The 25,893-nt window shown below is 35.7% G+C and overlaps 1 protein-coding gene across 2 annotated transcripts in view; it reads right to left on the reverse strand.

Annotated features, from left to right (window-relative positions):
• Window positions 1-2,354: 2,354 nt before the first annotated feature.
• Window positions 2,355-25,893, reverse strand: part of LOC118184817 (alpha-aminoadipic semialdehyde dehydrogenase-like) — a 38,272-nt gene continuing 14,733 nt past the window's right edge. For both annotated transcript variants that reach the window (XM_085822842.1, XM_035354542.2), the window contains exons 4-8: window positions 23,059-23,364; window positions 20,358-20,534; window positions 16,002-16,208; window positions 7,617-7,709; window positions 2,355-2,670 (exon numbers count right to left, since the gene is read on the reverse strand). In XM_085822842.1, coding sequence (XP_085678968.1) covers window positions 2,551-2,670; window positions 7,617-7,709; window positions 16,002-16,208; window positions 20,358-20,534; window positions 23,059-23,364 — 903 coding nt within the window. In that variant the 3' untranslated portion in view covers window positions 2,355-2,550. The remainder of the gene's footprint in view (window positions 2,671-7,616; window positions 7,710-16,001; window positions 16,209-20,357; window positions 20,535-23,058; window positions 23,365-25,893) is intronic.

A 25,893-nucleotide genomic window follows, 5' to 3' on the forward strand; every position in this document is an offset into this window, starting at 1 on the left:
AAGGACATTTAATATTCCGTACAAAAAAGTCATGGGGTGTACACATCAGATTTTTTCATATTTCGATGCTAAGACTCAAATTATCTAAAAGTGCGATTTGTTTTTAAGAAAAGTAGCTCTCAAAATATTAGCTTCTCAATTTTAATTGAACCTATTCCCGGTTCGAAATTTAGGTTCAATCCAAATAAAATTCGCAGATATTTTCTAATTTATTTTTTAATCTATATTTTTTAGTAATATTCACAAAATTTTCGAGAAACTTTCGACTTATAACCTATGAAATTTTTACCAATACCTCAAAGTAGACGTAATTTTAAGTATGTCTGCAAAAAAATTTTTATTCAAAATATCTCAAGATATACTTGAATTTACATATTTGACATTGCGTTTTGGAATTTGACATGTTTGTTATAAGCAATAATAACATCCGATGCGGTTCACGTACTGTACTAAAAATAATTCGAAAGAATGACTGATGCACCTTTGCTTTGGCTTGTGCACGATGAAAGGGAAAGAAAATTAGGTTACCAATAAATTAAGAATTTCGCCATATTGAAAACAGTAAGCCGAGAGAATTTTTTAAATTTCTCGATAGGTTTTCCGCGTTATGTTTTATAATTTAATACTCCGGCATAATTTTGAGAGGTAGAATCGAAATATGGAAATATAATCGGTATATCATTTCAGGAAAAGCCCGATTTTATGTCAAAATAACTAGGTAGAGCAATATTATATATAAATATAATATAGTATTCGGAAACTAAGTACCGTTTTGAAAAAAAAAAAAAAAAAGTAAAACAATTTTTTCGAATCCAATTTTATTTTTACGTGAAAATACATGTCTTAAACTATTTTTCAACATAGTTTCCGCCAATGATCACACACTTGTCATAGCGGGTGACCAGTTTTTGTATACCATCGTCAAAGAAACTTCCCGCCAGTTTCGATAACCACGACTCCACAGCATTTTTCGTGTCATCGTCAGATCCAAAGCGCTTGCCACCAAGCTCGCGCTTCATGTGCAGGAACAAGTGATAGTCGGACGGCGCCAAGTCCGGGCTGTACGGCGGGTGATCGAACTGCTCCCAATCAAACTGTCGAATTAACGATTGAGTGACACCAGCAGTGTGGAGCCGAGCATTGTCATAAAGCAACACAATTCCTTTACTGAGCATTCCTCTTCGTTTGTTTTGAATGGCAAGCCTTAGTTTTGTTAAAGTCTCACAATATCGTGCCGCATTAATGGTTTCACCTCTGGGAAAAAATTCAGTAAGCAAAACGCCTTTCCTATCCCAGAAGACAGTGCACATGATTTTTTGTGATGACATTGTCACTTTGAACTTTTGTTTTTTCGGAGAATGAGTGTGTCTCCACTCCATCGATTGTTGTTTCGATTCTGGTGTGAAATGACACACCCAAGTTTCATCACCTCTCACAATTTGGTTTAAAAAGTTTTCTCCCTCATCACTGTACCGCGTCAGAAATGTCAGGGTACTACCAAGTCGCTTTGTTTTGTGAACATCAGTGAGCATTTTTGGAACCCATCGGGAACACAGTTTGCGATAACTCAAGCGGTCAGACACAATTTCGAACAAAACAGTACGTGAAATTTGTGGAAATGCCTCTGAAAGAGTTGTCATTGTGAAGCGTCTGTTCTCACGAATTGCTTCATCAACTTTCCTTACCAAATCATCGGTGACAACAGAAGGCCGACCACTCCGAGCCTCGGCGTGGACATTTGTTCGACCTGCATTAAACATTCTTACCCACTTTCTCACAATTCCATCACTTATCGCGTATTCATCGTAAACTTCTGTCACTTGACGATAAATTTCGGCCGGTTTAACATTCCTCGCGTTCAAAAATTTAATCACGGCACGAATCTCACAGTCAGCGGGAGAACTAATTGTCTTAAACATTTTGAATGTGCACAGCAAACTGAAAATACAACATAGAGCAACCAAAATGGCGACAATTGAAAGTCAGTGAACAAGAAAGACTAGTGCGCATGCGCGGGACGCCTACCACAGCGCTGCGACGGCGCTAGAATGAAACGGTACTTAGTTTCCGAATATGCTACGTATATTCTAAGTCGGAGTTTTGAGATATGAAATATGCAAATTAAATTTCGTCAACTGGTACAATAAAATGGGAGATATGGAACTGTCCCATTTAATTTGTACAGAGTGTATCTAATACACAACGTGCCATAAACATTTTGCGAAATATGCATTGAGTATAACGTGTGCTTGCGAAAATTTAGCGAATTGTGTAATCATTTAACAGAAATGATGCATATTTTTCAAAATAAAAAAATGATAAATAAGAGTTCCCAAATAAATTAATTTCTGAAATGGAAGCTCAAAGAGATAACGTTTATTCATCTTAATTGTCAATACTATGAGTACATATACAAATGCGTTTTACGAAATATACAGGGGAAACATTTTGAAGTCTGAAAAACTTTGAAAACTAAGAATTTCAAAATGCATGTTTTCAGACGTCAATTAAACTTATTTAAAATTGATAATAATATATGTGACCTAAAAACTATTCAAACTTAATGCCTTGTGCTAAAGGTAATTCTTTTGAATAGTTGATAGTGCACGTGGTTCTTCGCATATATTGCTTCCAGGAATCACTTCCTAATCCTCTGCCATTGCCAGAGTGCTAAAAAATAAATGAAATTTAAAACGTATTAAGGTATTTTTCACAGTATTTTGCACAAACTGAGAAAATTTACATGCTTAAGAATTCATCCTATAATAAATTAAATTATTTTGTACAGTAAAAATAAAATCTACTCCGAATTACAGATAACGCCCACAGAATTTTCATTTCAAACTTGCATAATTGTTGTAGCTCTTTAATGTAGCAGTTCTTTAAAGTTTATTTACTTATTGTTAATTTCGTTGCTTAATTTTACAAATCTTTCACCGTAGTAAATCAAAGAAAATTTAATTTTACTTTTTGCTTCCCTTCACAGTTGAATAATCTCGAATCATAGAGTAAGAAGTAAAATTACGAATGTCGGCTTAACTACCAATACAGTTGTTTGAAAAATTCGAATAGTTGATTCTTTTTCTACTACCTGCAAGCCAAATAATGTATTTAACAGAAATCAAGTGAGGTAACTACATTCCTCGCTTGACGAAACATTTGATGCGGCAACACGTTTGGCTAGATCAGCGTTTCTTAAACTGTGAGTCGCAACCCTCAAGGGGATCGCGGGACCTGTAGTATAGGGTCGCCGAAAATGTTAGCAATTTTGATATTTCTTTAGCTTATTATAATAATTTTACAATTACCAAATATTTTTACACAATATATCTGAAAACAAATAAAAACAATACAAAAAAAAAAAAAAAAAAAAAAAAAAAAAACGAAAACGTTTCGACGCATTCTTTTTATAATATAAGCGTTCATTTTTCTTGCTTTGCACGTGACGCTGTCATTTCGTCTGTTACTCATTTAAAATTTTCACATTGTTCTATGTCTTAAAATTAGAAATTAAATTTAATGACCTAAAACTGCAATAGTACATTACAGTAAAAGTGAAAAAATTGACAGTTTCAATCAAGTGTGTATCGGATTTGCGTAATACTTATGGGATCCCACAAAATTTTTGTAAATGTTACGGGGTCCTGGGGGTCGCGAAAAGGTCTCATTGAGGAAAAGGGGTCGCGACTGAAAAAAGTTTAAGAAACCACCCTGGACTAGATTATTTTTAGAAACAAAGTATGAAGAAATAAGCTCGAATATTGAAATAACAAATATAATTGAATAAGGAAAATATTTCTGCCCGATGGTATCTAAAAATCCTAAAACAAGTGATTAGGCCCTAAATGAAGTATAACTGTATCAGAAGATGTAAAAAAAGGATATGTGACAAAAGTCAAATTTAAGGGGGCTCGTACACCTTAAACCCCTTATGATCTTCGAGTATGTGACTGGTGCAAGAATTGGGATATTTTATTTATTTTAAAAGCAGTTACTTCCAACTTTTTACAGCTGACTACATAATATAGCTGCTTTGGGAACTAGTAACCAGAAAGTTTGTGTTGCCACAAATATTTTTCTAATTTAATCCGCTTTGTAACAAAATGTTTCGTCATATTTCCACCTTGCGCGCATGTTATTTTAAAAATGGTTTTAAATTTTAAAATAATTTAAATTTTAAAAAGATTTTAAAAAAAATCTTATGCACGAAAACATTACAGATTTTTTTTAATAAAATACATTTGATAAACTCAACTCCAAATAAAATAAAAATTTAACATGAAATTCATAGAATTTTTAGTTAACAGTACTTTTCAAATGTTATAAAAGCTACATATTAAATATGGAATTAAATTATGCAACAGAATGTTTTAAACTGCGGGCGCAAGGTGGAAACATGACGAAACATTTTGTCACAAAGCGGATTAAATTATAAAAGTATTTGTGGCAACACAAACTTTCTGAAAAGCAGCTATATTATGTAGTCAGCTGTAAAAAGTTGCAAGTAATTGTTTTTAAAATAAATTAGTTATTCCAATTCTTGCACCAGTCACATATTCGAAGATCTTATGGGTTTTAAGGTGTATGGTGTTGGTGTATTTAATTATGGCAAAGCACACTAGGGCTATCTGCCTAAGGGGAGGAATGGCTTCGTGGAGGACTTTCTAAGGAAACTGGCTCGTATATACGTTACACATGGGGAAAACCACGAAAACACCCATGCAGCCAGTCCGTTCGCGGGATTCGAACCTCGGACCGAACTACCAGTGTTCAGCGACTTTACCGCTCGGCCGCTGGTGGGCTTTAATGTGTATGAGACCCCTTAAGAGGAGCAACAAAGACTACCCCATTTCTCAGAAAATCTGTCAGAAGACATTTGAAAAATACACCAGAAGACGTTATAGTTACATCAATGTGATAAATTTGTATTGTTGATTTCTGATATTCTTTTGAAGAATGGAATAATGTTTTGTTGCTCCTGTAAAATTTTACTTTTGTCACATAGGCCCATTTGACACCTTTCGATTCAATTATTCAATTATGAACTTCTATATTGTTTTTAATATTAAAATTCAATTATTAAGGTAACTAATGAAGACATTTCACGGTCTGGAACGTAAAAAAAAAGCGGATGTATTATAAAAAAATTCATAATCTGATGTACAAGGTGCGGCAGGGAAACTACCTTATTTTTAAAGTGAATAACACAAATAGTATAAGCGATATCAGTTTAATTTTTTTTCAAGTTATAGAGTGACACTTAAAGTATCTTTTTATTACGGTTTAAAAATAATATCATTAAGGTGGCCTCCGTTCTGGTCAATGCATTGAGATAGCCGAGTTTTGAAGTTTCTTTCCCCTTTTACCAGCCTATCAACGGGTATGTTGTCGATAGCAGCTTGAATATTGTTCTTCAGTTGAGCCACGGTCTTTGGACGTTAAAGATTTCAGGTAGCCCCACAAAAAGAAATCCCAGGGGGCTAAATTAGGCGACCGCGCTGGCCAATGACGATCGCTCCGTAAGGAGGTAAGCCGTCCAGGGAAATATTCTCCAAAAAACCATGGTCCAGTGATGCTTATTCTGGACAATCGCACCTGCGATAAGAAATATATGTAAAATTATACAGCAGCTGAGCGCCCTAGGGCAGGATGTCTGCCAACCAACATAGGAATAATAGCATACACAGCGCAATAATTCTATGTCTCTATTGTAACTTAGCAGGCGTTATGTCTAAAATTGTAAATATGTAAGTGTATAAGTAACTGTGTAATGTAAGTAATGTAAGTAATAGTGTAATGTAAGTAATTTAATCAATGAGTGTAATACGTCGTACTATGTGCACCTTTAACATAACGTAATCGGTAATGTAATGTAGTCATTAGCGCGTGTAACGCGTGCCCCATGTGTATTATTTTAAGTAACGCATATATGATTATAAGGCAAAGTATGTGTGCCTATCTTGTTATATAGCATAATGTCATTTAAGAAGTAATAGCAGTAATGTAAACTATAAGTAATCCAGTTATAAAGTAACTTAGCAAGTTCGCAATACAATTAGCTTAACGTAGTATACAGTCAGGTTATAACTCTAATAAGTGTATATTGATGTCATGCATTATGTATGTGTAGTCTAATGTCATGTGAAGTGTAAAGTATGTATGTACTAATTCATGCAAGTATTATGTATAAGTTTAATGTCATGTCATCTATCATGTATGTAATGTTATGTTTCATGTATGCATTATGGCCTATGAACACCCAGGTCAACCATTAACATAAGAATCTGTACAGAACCAATGTCAAACTGGAATAGCCTCTGTATGACCATGTAAACTTTTTCATGAAGGCTCAGTAACTCCCGGTGCGCCCTTGTGGGACCCCAGGGAGTTCTTGTATCTATATAGGGGAGGGCGGGGGACATATGCCTGTTTACCTCCGTTAAACATCAGGCGTCCCCGTCCTCCGTCACCTGTCACCTATTCTGGACAATGCACACCAAACAGTCACACGTTCTGTATGGAGGGGGTCCAAAGACTTCTCGGGGATTCATGCCACCCCATTATCGCATGCATGCTGCAACCGGAAAGGTGAAAATGAACCTCATCACTGAAGAACACAAGGGCATCATGAGGGGGCGTATTGTCAAGAACGGCTTTGCCTGCATTTTTTCGTGAAAGAAAATCGCGTGGATGAAGTTTTTGCACCACTGCCGATTTATATGTATGAAAATGCAGTACGACTTCACGGCGAAGAAAAGTACGACTTCACGGCGAAAAGTACGACTTTTCAGAAACCACGAAGTCCCAGAAAAACTTTAATACGACTTCACGGCGTAGTAGTAAAGTACTTCACGGCGTGGTAGAAAAGTACGACTTCACGGCGCACTCCTCTCTCGTTCACTGCATGATCGGTACTAAACCTACACCAAAGAAAGTCTATGTAAAGAAGGAAAGGTTCCATAGACGTAATGTAAACCAGTTTGTCTTCTACGCCGCTAGAAAGAAGAGGGACAATTCGCCAAGGGATTTGGCGACGGAACCTGTTGGCGAGAATTTTCCCCTTTGGGATGTACCTGGCCGAGATTTTCCACCTTCGCCACCTGTACAGGAAATTGAGGAACACGGGTTAAGATGAATCGTTCTTTGACTTTTCGCGATAATTTAAACTCGAATTTTCGTGCTTTTTTGCTTTATTAGTTGAACTTGTATTATCCATATCGCAGTTTGATGTCTGATTTTATATCTGTCAATATGTAGGGGAGAAAAATGGAGTCACACAGCTTTAAACTCTTGATAAACGTGACCGTCGAACCCGTTCGAACTTCGACATCGGCTTCGAGCTTTGGCGCTTTTTGGCGACAGATATTTCACGCATGCGCAGTTGTGTCCCTTTTCGTTCGGAGGAGTCACTCCTGCTGCTGCGAAGCTTTCCTTCTTAACAATACATATGCTTTGCCTACACGACCTAAAACGTTAGATACCGCTCTTTTCAATGAGCGCCACTCCACCCCTTTTCGGAATTAATGCCGCTAGATGGCGAGCGTTTCAAATAAGGAAGTTCCCCTGCCGCACCCTGTATTATAAAAATATTCTCCAAAGTGTTTATATATTCTTACCTTTTCACCTCCAAATGCTCCACCAATTTCAGCACCATTTGTAGGAATGTTCACATTGGCGACACCGCAATCAGACCCTTTAGGCCCTAGCCACTGAAATTTTAAATTATCATATTTAAAACAACAAATTTCTGTATGAGAAAATAAATATTTTTAGAAAATTTAAGCACAAAATAAATATTGCTAAAAAATTTTAAATTAAATATCCTCAAGCCTATTAGAATTTGTCACTAAAGTAATGCTACAAGCATTCCTTCTTAATATTTATTTAAAATTTAATAATGTATATAAATAATTTTTGGCATGGTGTCTCTAATTAATTTTATTGTGCAACAATAATTAATCATATGAAAGAATGGTGAAATGTGAATCATGAATCAAATTTTATTTAATTAATTTCATTATAAGCTTATTAAATGTGCTGAAGAACCTCCAGAATGGATTAAGAAACGTTCATTTTGCTTAAAACAAATTACAACCTACTTGTAGCTAAATAATCCAAAACGTGGTTATATTTTAGTGTAAGATGTCGTTTATGAATACCTTTGCATCAGCATAATGGCAAAAAGTATTGCGAATGTGCGTGACGTTATCATGCAGGATTGTTAGTGAACAAAGCACATTATCTGTTATTGCTGGATTAGCGTCTTACACATAACTGAATTTCATGGGTTTAAGCTACAGTTAGCAATGAAGGTTAGAAATTATTATCAATTCAATTTATTGCCAGATAATGATAATGACATGCGACGGAGGACGTGCGCACCACCCCTCTACCAATACGGTTAATCGGTATAGCGCCACGTCCACCTTTATCTAGATAACCAGACGTAGTCATTATGCTAATACACTAACACATAAACATACATGCAAATTTGGTACTTTATACAGTGGCGGTAAAGCTAATTAATGTTAGACACTGGATAATACATTGCCATGTTACAAGGTGTATGCAAAAGCATGGATACAGTAGAATATATACATAACGTGTGTATATGCTACCGTATCCATGCTTTGAACTAAGCTTGATTCAATACAAAGAGGATGGCTTCTGATTATCACTAGATGCTTTAGAACAGTTTCATCTGAAGTCGCATGTATTTTGGCCGGGGTTGCCCCTCTCTCCATTCATTATAAATTTTTCTACAATAAATTCCTATTACAATATTCAATAGAAAGCTCTCTTATTCTGGATGGAATCCTGGTTGAAAGCAACGCATTTGCCCAAATTGACAATAATTCGATTCATCCAAGACAGAGACATGGTATTTTATTTGATTGCAATGTATTGACTACCAGCGAATATGAAATCTATACAGATGGTTCCGGTTTCGAGGAAGGTGTGGGATGTGCGTTTGTCGTATATTTTTATGGTTTGGAGGTCCATTATCAAAAATACATACTGGATAAACATAATTCAGTTTATCAATCAGAGCTATACGCCATTTATAAAGCCTTGGAATGGATTAAATCCAATTTGATCTATAAATGTACAGTTCATATATACTCGGATGCCTCTTCAGCACTCGTCGCCCCCTCTCGGCCGGACCATAAAAATGATATCATGAATAAAATTAAAAATGATTATATGAATTTAAAATATAAAATGTCAATCAATATTCATTGGGTAAAGGCCCATAATGGTATCATTGGGAATGAGAGGGTGGATTCCCTGGCAAAGGAGGCTGATCTGGGGGATGGGATCTCTGAAGCTGATCTACAACATTCTAAAAAAGTTACAATTAGCAAAATGAAAGATCACATGTATAAAACCTGGTCTGATCAATGGAATGTTTCTCCTAGAAGATCAGAGGCCTTGTCAAATATAATAATTAAGAAGAATATGCCTATATTTTGCGATAAAGACTATAATCAATTAGTAACAGGGCATGGACGCTTTCCTATGTACTTACACAGATTCCACCTCCAGGGGGTAAATTTATGCCTTAAATGTGATACTGCTGGTGACTGCATTCATTTTATTGAAAGTTGTACACTCACCGGGGGGTAAGAGAGTATTGCGAAAAGTATTGCGAATGTGCGTTACATTATCATGCAGGATTGTTAGTGAACAAAGCACATTGTCTATTATTGCTGGATTAGCTTCTTACACATAACTGAATTTCATGGTTTAAGCTACAGTTGTTAGCCGTTGTTTACATGGAATCGAAAGTGTAAGAGAAATGATTCAAAATTATAAAAAAGGAGTAAAATTTGCACAAGACATTATGAAAGTCATCAATTCTCATAAACGTGTCATCGGTATCTCTGATTGATCGAGCTAACATACTGAAAGCGTTCAATTTATGGAAACTACCCTTAAAGGGAGAGAAAGAATTTATATGCAAAGGTCCAGGGAAATAATTAAATGTTTAAATGTTTTTGTGTTTTTATGTGCCGTGTTATTCTTTTTAGTATACTAACCTAATTTTCTTTTCTTTCTGTTAATCTGCTAAATTGATTTTTTTTTTTTTTTTTTTTTTTTTGACACGGCCGGCTCGCCGGCTCGTGTCGTTTGTTGTTGGAAGGGTTGCGCGCTCTTTTCTTCATAAGGTTCAACAAACCAGGCGGAAGGGCTGCGCCCGTATAAAACAAAAACAAAACATAACGTGTGTACTCATATGTTGAGTACACTATGATCCTTTGAAGCATTATCATTAGATACACAAGACATGTACATACTGAAATATTAGGTGCGCAATATTAAGCTGGAATAAGTAATTAGTGCAGTGAATTAGAAGTTAGACCCTAGATTAGTACTGTGTGGTACAGTGTCTTGCTACTGGCTATAATGATAATGACAGTGCGCTAGAGACCAGACCCTCGTCCTGGTCTTTCCTTGCGAAGTTGGATGACCGGGCTCTAGGAGGGACCCCTCAGTGGCGGCGCAGACCCCACAGTCCCTGCCCGGCTTTATACGTAGCCTCAGCGAGATGGAAGAAAATACTTAATACAAAAATACAACTCTCAGTCACCTTTGCCTCGGGGCACCACTCCCTTGGCATCAGATACATTCATGTTGGTGCCTCACCTTACTCCGTCAGTCCCCGTTACTGGGACTATGAGGGCTAAACCCCCACCGAGAAGACCCACTTACATCTACAATATAGCTCCACCACAGCCAGAGGAACAGACACGACAGTACCAGTACGGTCCCTGCCAAACCTGAACCAACCTGAGCACAATACTCTATTCCTGTGAAGATTTCTATTCCTGTGAAGACTGTTTGTATGCCCTCGTGGTTAAGACTGCCTAGATACAGATCCGAACCAGTACTTCCCAGGAATTCTCCTGAGTCAACCCCCGGGGGGAATGATAATGACAGAGATTTATGGTTATGACCTTAATAGAACATTATTAATCTCAATGCACGTTCTTAATTCATTGGGCCCAAAGAAAGATTTGTAAAGGGAAATATCAAGTCCACATTCATATGTTTTCGGAACCATTGGAGAAATTACTAAACGATAAAATTTTGTGCCTTTTCCTCGGGCTGTCGGTATAAAATTCTACAATAACAAACTACAGACTGTCCAGGATGTCTCTGAACAAATTTGCCCTATTATTGTGGACATCCTGTAATAGGTAGAAATATAAATATTTCTGTTGTCATTACAAGTACATCAAAAGTATTTTCTCCTAAGAACATAATCTTCGCATTACCTTGTGATGTTGCGTGGCCCCAACTTGCCCGCAACAGTAGTAGTGACTGCTATGAACTGGAAGTTACACAAACTCGTAAGAAGGGTTTAATCCCTTTTTATTTCCCTTTAGAACTTACAGTGGCGTTCACTTGACGCTCACAAACTACGCCGACCCGGCGGTGTAACAAAAAATAGAAAAGTACAACTAAAAATAAATAACAGGATGCATAACTAACGAAGTCACTATCTACGAGGCTCTATAATTGTAACTATCTTAACCGCATTCTAAGGTACAGCTGAGATTCAGCAAACTTTCTGATTAAGACGTTGAAAGAATTCAACTAACTGCCGAAGTAGGCACAGAGGCCGAAACGCGCGGTTTTTAAACTTCTACCAAGCAACCTTCACGCTCGTGAATCAAGAAGCACACTTACAAACTCGTTTCCCTTCTAATTAACTCAAATTACTTCTGCTTAAAAATTTGAATACTCTGCGCGTTCTACTAATTTAAATACTCTGGCATTGGCAATTCCAGGGGAAAGTAAAGGCTTGACAGGAAAGATAGCTTAAAATAAATGTTAGTTAAAATAAATATAAACCCTACAACCTGTATGGCTCCCAGGATATACAGGTAATGCGAAGATTTGAGGACTCTCATGTAACGACGAAAACCCTCATGTAACAAGGCAGCTTAAATAGGACAGCATGAAATTAAATGTTTGGTGGGGAATGCTACATGACAAGATTTGAAGACCAATTTTCTGCCATGAACAAACAGTAACAGTCGGAGTTTACCTCAATACATTTATTAATTACATTTTGGCCACAGTTTCAGGACCGTCAGCCAAAGGTCATTTTTGAGTAGGAAAGCCATCACACTAGGCTTTATGTGTTCGCAGTTTTTTCGGTAGAATAATTCTCCAATAAATGGATCGGGAGGGATGGACCCATTGCTACCACGTTCGTCTGATATAACCCCTTTGGAGTTCTTTCTGTGAGGCTATATTAAAGCCGTTGTTTACATTTCAAAAGTGTCCAACATTGCAGACCTGAAGAACAGAATCAATAATGCCACTGAAACCACTGATCATGGGATCCTGCACCATACACAGACATAGCTGGAATATCCATTTGATGCTTTGTGCGCCACCGGTGATGCGCATGTCAAAATAATGCAATTTGCGCCGCTTATCACAAAAACTTTGAACCTTGCTTGTCAAAGTATGAATATGTACTAGCCCTGCATGAAAGCTCTTCCAAGTTCATTTGCGTAATTACAGGAATAATTATTATGTTCTATACGTACCTATATGCAATCTCTAGCCAACTTTAGATAAGGGTGGACGTGGTGCTGTACTGATTAATCTTTACGGCAAAGAGACAGTGCCCACGTCCACCGTCACTTATCACTTATCACTTACCAAAGGTGTAAATTAGTCTATACCCAAACAACAAACTATTAAAGTTTTTCTGAGACTTCGTGGTCACACTTTGTGGTTCGTTCACGTTTTCCGTTCGTTCACTTCGTGGTTGCGTAGTTTGGAACATAATCAACATAATCATTCTACAGAATGGCAGAAAACAGCTGAGTTTACATCATAAAATAATGATCACTCGATATGAATTTACCATCTGCTTTGCAATGGCTTTTGGTACATGATTGTTATTTAACTCCTCGGGTTTAATTCCTTATAATATTCCCTCTTTCTAAAACGAAAAGTACGAAGAGGGAAAAAAAAAAAGTATGATGTGATAAACGCTGTAAAACTGCATTCTGAGATGAATATGTTAAAACTTACTTCTTAAAGATTCTCAAATTTAGGAAGTGGGCAAGGATCAATATGTATATTCCAATGCAAAAAGTTTTAAATGTGATGAAAACTTGACTTATCTCAGCGATTTGGCTTTTTATTAACATTAGAACCATTTCTTCGTTGATTTTTGCTTTATGCTTAAGGCTAAATATATGCATAAGAAATCTTGCTACTGCTTTATTAACTTGAAAACCATCTGCAGACGGTAATTTGAAAGTAATGTTGTTTCTAAACTGATATTATCCTACCGTTAAACCTTTAAAAATCGGCGTTTGAATACTTAACTTGCCTAGCTCGAATTAGTCCTATTTAAACACTGACTTTTTTTAATATAAAAAAAAAGTGAAACACTGACTGATGTTTCACATTTTTTTTATATTTTAACTAATTCAACTAAAAACAATCATCTTATTGATACTTTTCGCAAAGGATCATAAAAATCTGCATTTTTTTATTAACATGTTTATGGACTTGAATTTTCTACATTTTTTGTACATTTCGTACATATGTTACCGTGAAAGGCAGTAATTGGAGAATTCCGAATTTCACCGGAGAATGTCAACATTCACCAAATACGTCGGTGAAAGATCGAATATTGCATTACATTCTTGTTCATTCGGACCCTCACCTGTGTATGTCGACAATCACATATATGCTCTGGTGTAGGACGAAAAGAGATGAGTATATGTACACGCTGTCATTGCAAAAGGAAGTGTTCCACAAATAAATGCAGTCGTAAAAGCAAGGGCCTCTTGTGCAATTCAAAGTGTCCTAATAGTTTAAGTTGTTGCAATAAATAAGATTTGAATCACATAATTTGGTAAGTTTTTAACTTCTATTATTTTCTTTTCTCAATTTGAATGTACTGTGTGTTTTAAGTTTTTATGTTCTTAAGTTCTTATTTTAAGTCTCAAGTGCGTTTTTTCGTGAGTGAAGTACGGAGAAGAAAATATAATATTCTTATATGTTCGACATTCACCATTAGTACATGGCGAATGTCGACATTGACCGGTGTCAGTCAGAAATAAGAGTTATTTGGAAAATATTTCGGACATACACCAAGCGACTATGTGAATGTTGACATTCACCGGTGAAAGTCGACATTCTCCAGATTTCTGTGTTTCACCGTCCCACATATACTTGACCTAAATTGCTTGAATTTAATGGTCAACCCCTTTTGATCCATTTTGTAAGAGCATGGGTTTAAATTCAAGAGGCATTTATTCATATAATATTTTTGAAACATCTCGTAATGCTTTTTTTATTAAATGAAAAGAACAGATTATTAAAAATGCATTATTCTAAATTTATGAATTTTACGTTTGGTTTGGTTTATTAAGCCAAAGTATGCGAGGGCTATATGCCTAAGGGGAGGGATGCCTTCATGAAAGACTATCTAAATTATGAATTTGGTATAGAATAATAAATACGTATGTTTTAGAGCAGCAATGGGCAAACTACGGCCCGCGGGCCAAAACCGGCCCGCCTGTAGATTCCATCCGGCCCGCGGATAGAATTTAAATTTGCCGGTCCGAGGCAAATTAAAAGAAATATATATTTATATATTATATATCCATCTCCTTTTCTACTTCGTTTAAATATTATTTTTTTCTTCCTTTTCTCAAATGACTGATGATCTTTTTATTTTCTATATTTTTGTTCTACAAAACATAAATTGACGGAAATAGCAAGCACAGACAGCTTTCAATCGGTAAAGTGTTAAAAGCGGGAAGTTCTTTGTTAGTTATAGCTGTAGATTGGCGCCAACAAGCGCTATCGTTTTCTCGGGGAGCAAACATATCTCCTTTTCTTTGGACGCGAGGTCTAATATTATTCATTGCGTATGGAAAAATTGCGGACACATAGCATCATTGCGAATAGTGGTGAAATTATTAAAAGTATAGCGTAGCTAGTGCTTGTTTGGGTTATTCGTAAAGCATTTCAACCCCGAAATGGCTACTAAAACACGTAAAGTTGATTCAGAGTACCGTGCTTTTAATGATGAGTGGACCTGGAAATATTTTTTTACAGTTGTAAAAGATGAACCAGTGTGTCTCATCTGCAATGAAGTTGTAGCAGTCTTCAAAGAATGTAACATTTTCCGTCATTTCACATCTAAGCATAAGAATTCCAGTTACGAAGAATATGAAAGAAAACAGAATGTAGAAAGTCTTTGTAAAAAATTATCAGGCCGACAAAATTTTTTCAAGAAGATAAACAGTATCCAGATCTCAAGATTTCAGTGCCATTCAAACAGAAGTGGATATTTTTACCATGCCTTTCAACATAAATTGTGAAGCAGTGTGCTCAGATTTGCAGCTTGAATTAATTGAGTTGCAATCTAACAATCATCTCAAGCAGTTGTTTCTGAATATGCCAAAGTTAGAGTTTTGCAAATCATTATCGAACGTAAGTTTCCCAAATTTAATATCTCACGCCCAGAAAATCAGTGCTATGTTTGCTTTGTGAACAAATGTTTCAAGTATGAACCTTAGAAAAGAATTATTTCAGAAGTAGACAGACTGATGAGCATTTAGCCTCGTTCCTTAGAATCACTTCGAAGCTCAATATAAGGAAGTTTTAAAAATGAAATCGCAATTTCATTCATCTCGTTAACATATTTAAATTGTAATACTTGTATATTGTTTTTAAAATTTTAGGAAATTTATCTTGACCCGCCAAATTTTTTTTTTTTTTTTTTTTTTTTTTTTTTTTTTTTTTTTTTTTTTTGATTTTTGGCCCGCGACCGAAAAAGTTTGCCCATCCCTGTTTTAGAGAATATAGTACATTTCAAACAAAATTTATACTTTCGTGTAGTGATAAAGTACATTTTTATCCAATATCATAACGAACAATACAGAAAATAAAGTAATAAAAAAATAAACGAGAAAAAGGCGTAATATTTTTTAATTACTGACTGCACAAACCTTGAATATATTGCCAAGATTCTGTGTAAACAAGCTGCTCGACAGGCCTTGCTTTACTTCGTTGTTCCATTTGATAGCCTCGTCAACACTTGATGTTTTCAAAATGTATACGATAGGCGCAAATGTTTCGCTATGTACAAGTCCTGCGTCGTGTGGAAGACCCGTTATTATGGTCGGTTCAACGTAATTTCCAGGCATTTCAAGAACCTATTAAATAATTGAGTACGTAAAAATCAATTTCAGATATCCATGAAGAAAAAATAACATAACTTGTAGATACATTAAGTTATTTCGAAGCAGGAGAGAGGAAAAGTGAGCAGTGCCCTCGCCAGAACTCAAACCAAGGACCTCTCGAATACGCGTCGAGCGTGCTGACCACTACACCACCAAGGCATGCTAAGAGCGAGAGAAATACCTTGTAAACTGAATACATAAAAATTTATTTCATAAACAACTCTTCATAAGCAATTTTCTTCGAAAATTTATCAGTTGAGAGCTGCCTAGAAATTATTTCGTTCTTTGCTCTCAAGTGATTGGATTCTGTTCTTTTGCTAGCATATATAAAAATCACTGGGTTTTTAATTAGCATATTAATCACTTTTGGTATTAATAAATTTTTGTGGTAATATTTCATACCGATGTAATTAAAATATGACTAAATTAAACATGCTGAACTAGCCGGTGTCCGCCAATAACATCGCGAACGAAAACGTCGCGGAGAAAACAACGGAAGGCGAAAACGTCGTGTTACAAAACATCGTGGAAGAAAACATCGCAAAGAGAAAACATCGCACTTCTAAAACATCGTGGTACAAAACATCGTCGTCGAAAATAAAGCGGTTCAAAAACTTCGCAGTTTAAAAGCATCGCCGTCGAAAATATCACGGTAAAAAATAAAGTATCTACAAATCATCGCATGACGATATCGCATCGATATTGAACATCGCAGACATGTTTTTTTCGGGTTTTACTAATTGTAAATGGTTATTCCCATAATGATTTGTGAGCGCAAGATGTAAAGAAGGATAATTTTTACTTTCATAATTTTTTATTAACTAATAAATTTTTGCTGAAAAAGTGAGAAGGAAACTTAAGCATAGAAAATTAAATGCAACTTATAGATTACACTTTTCATGAAAAATTACCAGTAAAAACTTTATATAAAAGGATTTATTAATGGCCTTTGTTAGTTAACTATGTCGGTTTAAAATTCTATTAAGTGCTATAAGTTGCATTAATTTTCTATGCTTAAGTTTCCTTCTTATTTTCTCCGCAAAAATTTATTAATTAATAAAAAATATGAAAGTAAAAATTATCCTTCTTTCCATCTTGCGCTCACAAATCATTATGGGAATATCCATTTACAATTACTAAAACCTGAAAAAATCATGTCTGCGATGTTATCGTCATGCGATGATTTGTAGATACTTTATTTTCTACCACGATATTTTCGACGACGATGTTTTTAAACTGCGAAGTTTTTGAACCGCTTTATTTTCGACGACGATGTTTTAGAAATGCGATGTTTTCTCTTTGCGATGTTTTTTTTTTTTTCCATGATGTTTTGTAGCACGACGTTTTCGCCTTGCGTTGTTTTCTCCGCGACGTTTTCGTCGGCGATGTTTTTGCCGGTAACCGAACTAGCCAAGTCATTGAAAATGTAACTGCATGAATTATGTAAATGTAACGGCATAAAATGGAAACAATTAATTTAAAAGTAACTCACAAATATTTTAATAATAATAAATGTTCACTTTGCATACTATTGTATTCTTTTTCGTGGCAACAATTTTCATACAGGATTTCTTTTTAGATCCCGATGTTTTGTTTTTAAGAAAAGATTAAGTTTCACTGAGTGTGTGTGTTTTAAATGTTGAATAAATGAAGTATTTGACGTTAATATTGTTACGAATTTGGTATTTAAAAAGCTAATGTTAGTTCAATTATAAATTAAATGGTTTTATTTCCCGCGCAGTGCAGCGCGTGACGAATATTAAAGGAAAGCCGAAAAATTTAAAAATACAAGAGCACGTGCATTTAACATTTAATAAATAAATATCTCTTTTTGATTTCGAGAAAGTTTCAGAAAATTCTCGCGTGCGATTTAAAATCTTATAAAAGGAGGAAAACCTCTCAGTTCGTTGTGATGTTAGTTTGTTGTTGTTTTAAGAGTTTGCTCAGAAAACTGCTCTTGTTGACTGTAGCGAATTCGCGGATTAGGATTCGCGGATTTCTTTAGGTGTTTTGAATTAAGTTCTCTTGAACGTTTGAGTAGTTAAGACATAACTACTGTGAGATATTGTAATATTGCACGAATATCTGAGAAAATTGAAGTATTGTGTTTTATTTATTTGGATACTACTTTGGTAGACTGTTGCACGGATTTTTGGCGATTTACGTTGGCGCAATTGTTGGCGCGATTTTTACAAACGTCAGCCATCTTGAAAAACGCTGTTTTTAGGCATAGTAAAGTATTCGAAACTTAAAAATAAATAAATAAATAAATAAATATCGTTAAAAGTAATGGATTAATTTTTTGTTGAAAATGTCGTTTTTTAAGATGGCTGGCAAGTGTAAATAAATACATTTACTATGAGTATAAAATACTAAAGTAAGGTTATTATTACTTTCATATAGCAAAGAAGAGAATAAAAATACCGCTATAAAAACATTGTGCCAACGTTTAATTAGATTAAATTATTGCTGAAATTGAATATCGAATTAAAAACCATCATACCAACATTTAAAAGAATTAGAATATTATTAAATTCAAATACTTTAAAATACGTTATATAGAATATAATTAACATTAAAACATATGGACAATACTTATCTCAGAAATTTTAAAAAATAGTGTATTAATTTTTTTTAACAAAAATTGAAGTATACAATCATAAAATAAAAGAAAAATATGTATTTACATTTTTTTGAGTCATTTAACCTGTTGTTTATTGATAAGTACCACAAAAAAATCGGAATCATAATTTAGATAACATCTTTGAAGGAATTCGAAGATATGAATTAAATTTTAAAACGGCGCAGAAATGCACAAATTTTCAGTGACCAATCAGGGAGCTGATTACAGCTCGTTAATGCACAAATGTTCTATAATCAATCAGAGAGCTTATTACATCACGGCTAGAATTAAAATTATTTAAAAATTCATACATAATAAAATCATTTAAAAAAATGCAAAATTAAATTGTATTTTAATATTTAACAGCCATAAATAATGTTTAAAACATTAGATTAAATTTATGCATATTTAAACGAATTACTTTTAAAGTAAGGTGACGTCATTGAGTACATTATCCACAACATAAAATTTCATAAAATATGATAAACAATAAAATTTTTATTTCAAATAAAAATGCAAAATTAAATTGATTTTTAATATTTAAAAGACATAAATAATATTTTAAACACGGAATTTATGCACAATAAAACGCATTATTTTTTTAATAAAATGACAACAAAGTATCGGTTACCATAAATAACTTATCCAGCAATGGGTTTACCATAAGTTGTATTACTCGCCAAAGGAAAATCGCCAAGAAATCGCCAAAATCCGCGCAACCGTCTACCAAAGTAGCACCAAAATAACTAGTTTAGAATGAAGCACTTGTTAGTAGGTGTTTTTTTTACCCTCTGAGCGGCCAGGGTTTTAGCAAAGAAAGCACAAATTTCCCAAAACTACTATAAGAACAATTTTTTTTTATTTTAATATAAAAACTCTCCTGGCATTTCATACCTGTATTTGTGTACTTTTGATATACTGCCTTAGTTTCTTTGACATATTTTAATATGCACGTATATATACGTTCTTATAGATATCAGAAAAAATATTATAGTCGCTTAGAGGGTTAAAGCAGGAGACATGAAATATGAACAATGTCCTAGCCGGGACTCGAACCTGGACCGCTCGAGCACGCGTCGAGTGTGCTGCCTTTACACCGCGAAGGCATGCACAAAGAAGGGAGAAAATACCTTATATACTCCCCCTTTTAAACAGTGACTTTGAATTTGAGAAACCAATCGTAAAATCTTGGTGGTGACGAATCATCATCCACCACTGTAGAGTCATTATGATATTTTTTGAATCAGGAGATGTGAAATACCCGCAGCGGGACTCGAACTTGGACCTCTCGAATACGCCCCGAGCGTGTTACTGTTACAGCACGAATGCGTGTAGAAAGGAAAGGGAAAATACTTGATAACACTAAGCAGCAATTAAAATAAGTTTAACAATAAGTAAGTATAATAAATACAATGAAATTAATAACTAAGCAATAAATACCAAACATTAAAAGCTAATTATTATCTGTTTCATTATAAAGAAAGATGTATCACAAATACCTTTCCACCATATTCAACAGTTCCACCTAGCTCTTTTGCTTGATCAATAGCTTTTAAATACTGATCAACACTTTGTTTAGTATGCAGAGGACCATAGAGAGTATCAGGCTCAATTGGATCTCCAATCTTTATTTTGACGAATGCTTTTTTCAGTCTCTCAACCACTTCATTGTGAACCTGGAACAAAAAATCTGATGTGTGCACCACATGACTTCCTTGTACGGAATATTAAAGTATAAGAATTTTTTCTTGCATTTCATTTAAACTTATTGGATTGAATTAAATCTACTTCGCCGACAGCGCATAAACCACAATAGAATAAATGCGCTCTTTAAAATTCACTATATTTGTTTACCACAACTACACTCTGGCCCTAGGTTCACTTAAAAGCGCTACATTTCAATCATTTTTTAACTACGTCTATGTCTATATCTTATCACCTAGTAACAGGAAATCGACCATTAACTGCCTTTACCAATATATTATACTTAACTTTTAAGAACACTCCTCTCCCCTTCTCCAAAAGCAGGTGCGATATTTATCATTTAAATTTTACAATATTATCTTTAAAACTACAACATTAGTATTTACAATTATAGAATGGCGGGCTGCGGGCGGAACGTGAAAAAATGGGTGGTCTCGAATGGCACGTGGGCCCCGAAAACAAATACTTCTGCCCACGAATATATGTTTCGTCCTACTCCTCCAGCTGCTACGCCTCTTTCTTCTGCTCTTCTTCCTGCTGCTCCTCCCCTTGCTACTCCTCCTCCCGCTGCTCCTCCTCCTGCTGCTCCTCCTCCTGCTGCTCCTCCTCTTGCTGCTCCTCCTCTTGCTGCTCCTCCTCTTGCTGCTCCTCCTCTTGCTGCTCCTCCTCTTGCTGCTCCTCCTCTTGCTGCTCCTCCTCCAGCTGCTCCGCTTCATACTGCTCCTCCCTTTGCTGCTCCTCTTCCCGTTGCTCCTTCTCTTGCTGCTCCTCCTCTTACTGCTCCTCCTCTTGCTGCTCCTTCTCCCCCTGCTCCTCCTCCCGCTGCTCCACCTCATTGAGCAGCAGGCTTAGGAGGAGCATCAAGAGGAGCAGCGGGAGGAGGATCATCAAAAGGAGGAGGAGCAGGAGGAGGAACAGCAAACGGAGGAGCAGCAGGAAGAGGAGTAGCAGAAGGAGGAGCAGCGAGTGAAGAAGCAGCAAAAGGAGGAGCAGCAAGAGAAGGAGCAGCGGAAGGAGGAGTAGCAGCTGGAGGAGGAACAGCAAGAGAAGGAGCAGCCGGAGGAGCTGCAGCAAGAGGAGGAGCAGCGGTAGGACCAGCAGGAGGAGGAGTAGCAGGAGGAGAAGAATAGGACGAAACATATATTACTTTAAAACCACTGTCCAACATCAGATGGGAAAGTAGAATTCAAGCTTTTGGCTTCCGTTTAAGACGCAACGGAAGATCGAAGAAAACGATTTGAAGGGAAATTTGAGAGCGTTCATAAATGTTCAAGAATATCAAACAAAAGACATGGAATTAAGAACTCAAGCAAAAAAGTTGATTCAGATGGTTTGACGTTTAAATAATTCATTTGTTCCATTGACATCTGACACGATATTTTGAATTTAGTAAATGTGGTAAATGAAATAATGCAAAACTCTAAATGTGATTTACAAATCGTGACTGACAATTTACAAAATCTTATATCAGAACTCAATAATCGTAGCCTTGATGAAGCGTATGAACACGCAATTGCCAATGCAAGTATCGTTGCTGATGGTTTGGGGGTGGATAAAATCGAGTACGTTGTATCCAACGATATGGAAGTACTTGTGCACATGCTGTGCTAGAACTGAGAGATTACTAGCGACGGAGGCTCCTGTGCCGCTAGTAGGGATAAAAAGCATTTTATTGGACTGGAGCTCTGGTGGCACCATCTCTTGCAGGATGTATTGTAAGGCATTTTAAAAATTTCATAAAAATTATTATTCTTCATTTTTTAACTTAGAATGCACAAAATTTATATCATCTTAAGAATTATCTAATCGTTGCCACGTGTTCTATTCAAATACTAGAATAAATCTAAAACGATGTATAAAAGAAATTAAGCAAACAACAACAAAACAAAACAAAAAGATACAGTTTTTTGCAGATGATTCAGTATTTCTCATTCAGTTAATTCAGTTCTCACTTCGCGACACGGCAAAAATACATAAAAAATGTCAAAATACATCAAAATGTCTGTATTGAAAATTATGAAGTAAATCTTAAACACTTATTTCCCCGAATAAATTCCAGAATGGATTAAGGACGATTTAATTCGCAATAATAAAAGAAGGCGTTATCTTTGTAATGGCGAAGCTTACTTTCTCTAGATTGGCAACAAATGTACTATTCTGTTGTTTCAAATGTAAACAAGCGATGGCCGACATGGCAAAAATTATGAGGCTTAACGGCACTTAAACAACTTTTAAATTGTTGACAATTCTAAAAATATTGCATACAGATTTACTAAAGGCATAAAAACCTTAACCGGAAGATAAGAACAGCATAATTCAATCATTTTTAAAGCAAAAATTGCACAATTTACAAACATATAAGAATAAAGAAATTGAGATCACTGAGCAGAGTAACAGAGTGGATATATATATATATATATATTTATATACTTTTGGTGCGCCCGATTGCAAGCAAAATTTAAACAAGAATCTCATTGGTTATGCGAAATAAATTACCTTCTCATGAACTATTATCCTTCTGGTTGTTGTGCATCTTTGACCAGCAGTGCCAATACAAGCGAAGAGCGCTGATCGGATTACCATGTCTAAATCTGCGTCCTCAGCAACAAGAATGGCATTGTTACCCCCTAATTCTAGCAGACTTTTACCAAATCTGCTTTGCACTTCCATACCAACTTTCAGACCAGCATCAGTGCTGCCAGTAAAAGATACTAAGGGTAAACGTGTGTCTTTAGCTATAGCAGAGCCAATATCAACTCCTCCGCAAACCAAAGAACAAATTGCTCCAGGCAGTTTGTTTTTCTGCAAAAAAAAATATATATATAAATTGTGTGATATAAGTAAAATTAATAAATGCATTTTTATCATAATAAATTTGAAAAATAATTCGAGTTTGACTTTAAAATATATTACTGCGAAAAGCTCAGCTGCACTAAGATAGTTTCCCGCAAAGGGTTGCCAGAAAGCGGCAATAAAAAGGCAGGGTTGCCCGATTTGGCGTGAAATCGCCCTTTTGGCTGCAGTAAGATAGTTCCCCGCAAAGGTTTGCCAGAAAGTGGCAATCAAACGCAGGGTTGCCAGATTTGGCGCGAAATCGCCCTTTTGTTCACAAAATGGGCGATATGCCATAGACGGATAGATTTTGCGACTCTAAAATTTTCTAGGTTTATTATGAGCTTTCTATTATAAAAATAACTGAAATGAAAAATACGAATGATAAAATTTACGTAATTTACATTTCGACATCATTGTATCTTTATGTAAATTAAAACCTTATTATTAGGTTATTGGAAGCATATGATTATTCCCAATGATTGCGTAAATAAGGGCCAGAAAAGGGGGATGGGTATATATATATATATATATATATATATATATATATACAGGGGTTGGACAAAAATATGGAAACACCTTTAAAAAAACAGATTTCTTTGGCATCCAAAAACAGCTTGCAGTCTTCTCGGCATAGATAAATACAGTTCCTGTATGTTTGCCAAGGGAATATTATACCATCCTTCCTGCAAAACGGTGGCAAGTTTAGATAACGATGTTGGCGGTGGATAACGAGAACGCACTTTCCGTTCCAATGTAGACCACAAAGGTTCGATAATAGTAAGGTCTGGCGACTGTGGTGGCCAGGGGAGATGGGACAACTCATCCTCGTGCTCGGAAAACCAGTCCTGGACAATGTGAGCTGTGTGAACAGGGGCTTTGTCCTCTTCGAAGACACCATCACCATCGGGGAACAAAGTTTGTACCATGGGATGAACTTGGATCGGCCAAAATGTTCACATAAGTCTTAGCAGTCGTGTGCCCTGACACAGTTATCATGGGGCTAGCAGAGAACCACGATATGGCTGCCCAAATCATAACAGAACCCCCGCCATGTTTCACTCATGGCAACAAGCAGTCTGTATTATAGGCTTGAGATGGCGTTCTCCAGACGTAAACTCGGCCAGAAGTGGGAAACAATGTGAAAGAAGACTCGTCAGACCATATTACTCGCTTCCACTGCTCTATAGTCCAGGCTTTATGACTTAAACACCACCTTTTCCTGTTACGGGCATTAGCATCACTGATGAGTGGCTTCTCAGTTGCAGCACGGCCAGCAATTCCCTGTTTATGAAGCTCCCTTCTAATTGTTTTGGTACTCACAGGATTCGGTAACACAACATTCATTTCAGCAGTAACTTTTGCAGCTGTGGTCTTATTTTTCATCACAATTGCCCTTAATGATCGTCTGTCACGATCACTCAGGACGCACTTTCGTCCGCGCTGTGATTTAACAGATGATGTTTTTCCGTTTTTCAAATATTCGGAATAAATCTTCGATACAGTACCTCTTGAAACACTAAACACCTCGGCTACCTTGCTTACGGAAGCACCTACCATACGTGCTCCAACAATTTGCCCACGTTCGAAGTCTGTTAACTCTGACATAATGCAATGACAACCTCACATAACAGTACTCTGACAACAACTGAACTGTTTAGCACATTTACGAAGTTGTATAGGTGGCGTCAGTAGTCAAAAACGCCAGCGCCACCTACATATTTCATTAAAATCAATCTTTCTTTTCAAACATGCATTTCACAAGGTGTTTCCATATTTTTGTCCATCCACTGTATATATATAATGTTTTATGTTCATTGAGTGCGGAATTATGTTATTCTACTACTTGCGCATTTGCTGCAAAGGAAGTTAATAATAATTTATTTAATAAATAATATTAATTATATTATCTCCTAAGATTAATTATTGTTGAATGATCTGAAAAGAGTGAATCCATACTTACTAAGTTCTATTTCGAAAGATGTTTTTAAGTAACTTGAATGTAAATTGTTAATAATGTTTAACGCGGCTTGGAATTAAATCATGAATTACAATTGTAAAAGGAACAAATTAAAAGCAAGAATTAAATTAAATGCAAGTAATCAGTTGCCATTGATCGGAAATTATTTGACTTTTCAAGGGGAACATACAAACTCCCGCTCAATGAACAATAATTAAGAAATAAATACGAAGGTGTTTCGTCCTTTACTCGAGCAATAAGGCTATGCCAAACCGGCAATTCAAGTCAGGCCAAACATTTCCGTGAATAGAAGGGATTAAGAACCAATGCAGAGAACTTAATCGAAATGAAATCCAAAGAACTCATTTCGATTAAGTATTTTAGCTAATTCAATTTTGAGTGAAAAGCAATTTCTGAAGTAAAAGTGATATCGGTTGAGTAAGCATTCCCCGACACCCTCGTGTTTATGCATTTGAGTTCAATATTATTTGTAAAAATTAAACATTGGAAACTGTCATTATGAAATATAATTCAAAGTA

The sequence above is a fragment of the Stegodyphus dumicola genome, chromosome 8 (assembly GCF_044657685.1).
Source record: "Stegodyphus dumicola isolate Sdum_Otavi_A_Nest chromosome 8, ASM4465768v1".
Classification (NCBI taxonomy): Eukaryota; Metazoa; Arthropoda; class Arachnida; order Araneae; family Eresidae; genus Stegodyphus; species Stegodyphus dumicola.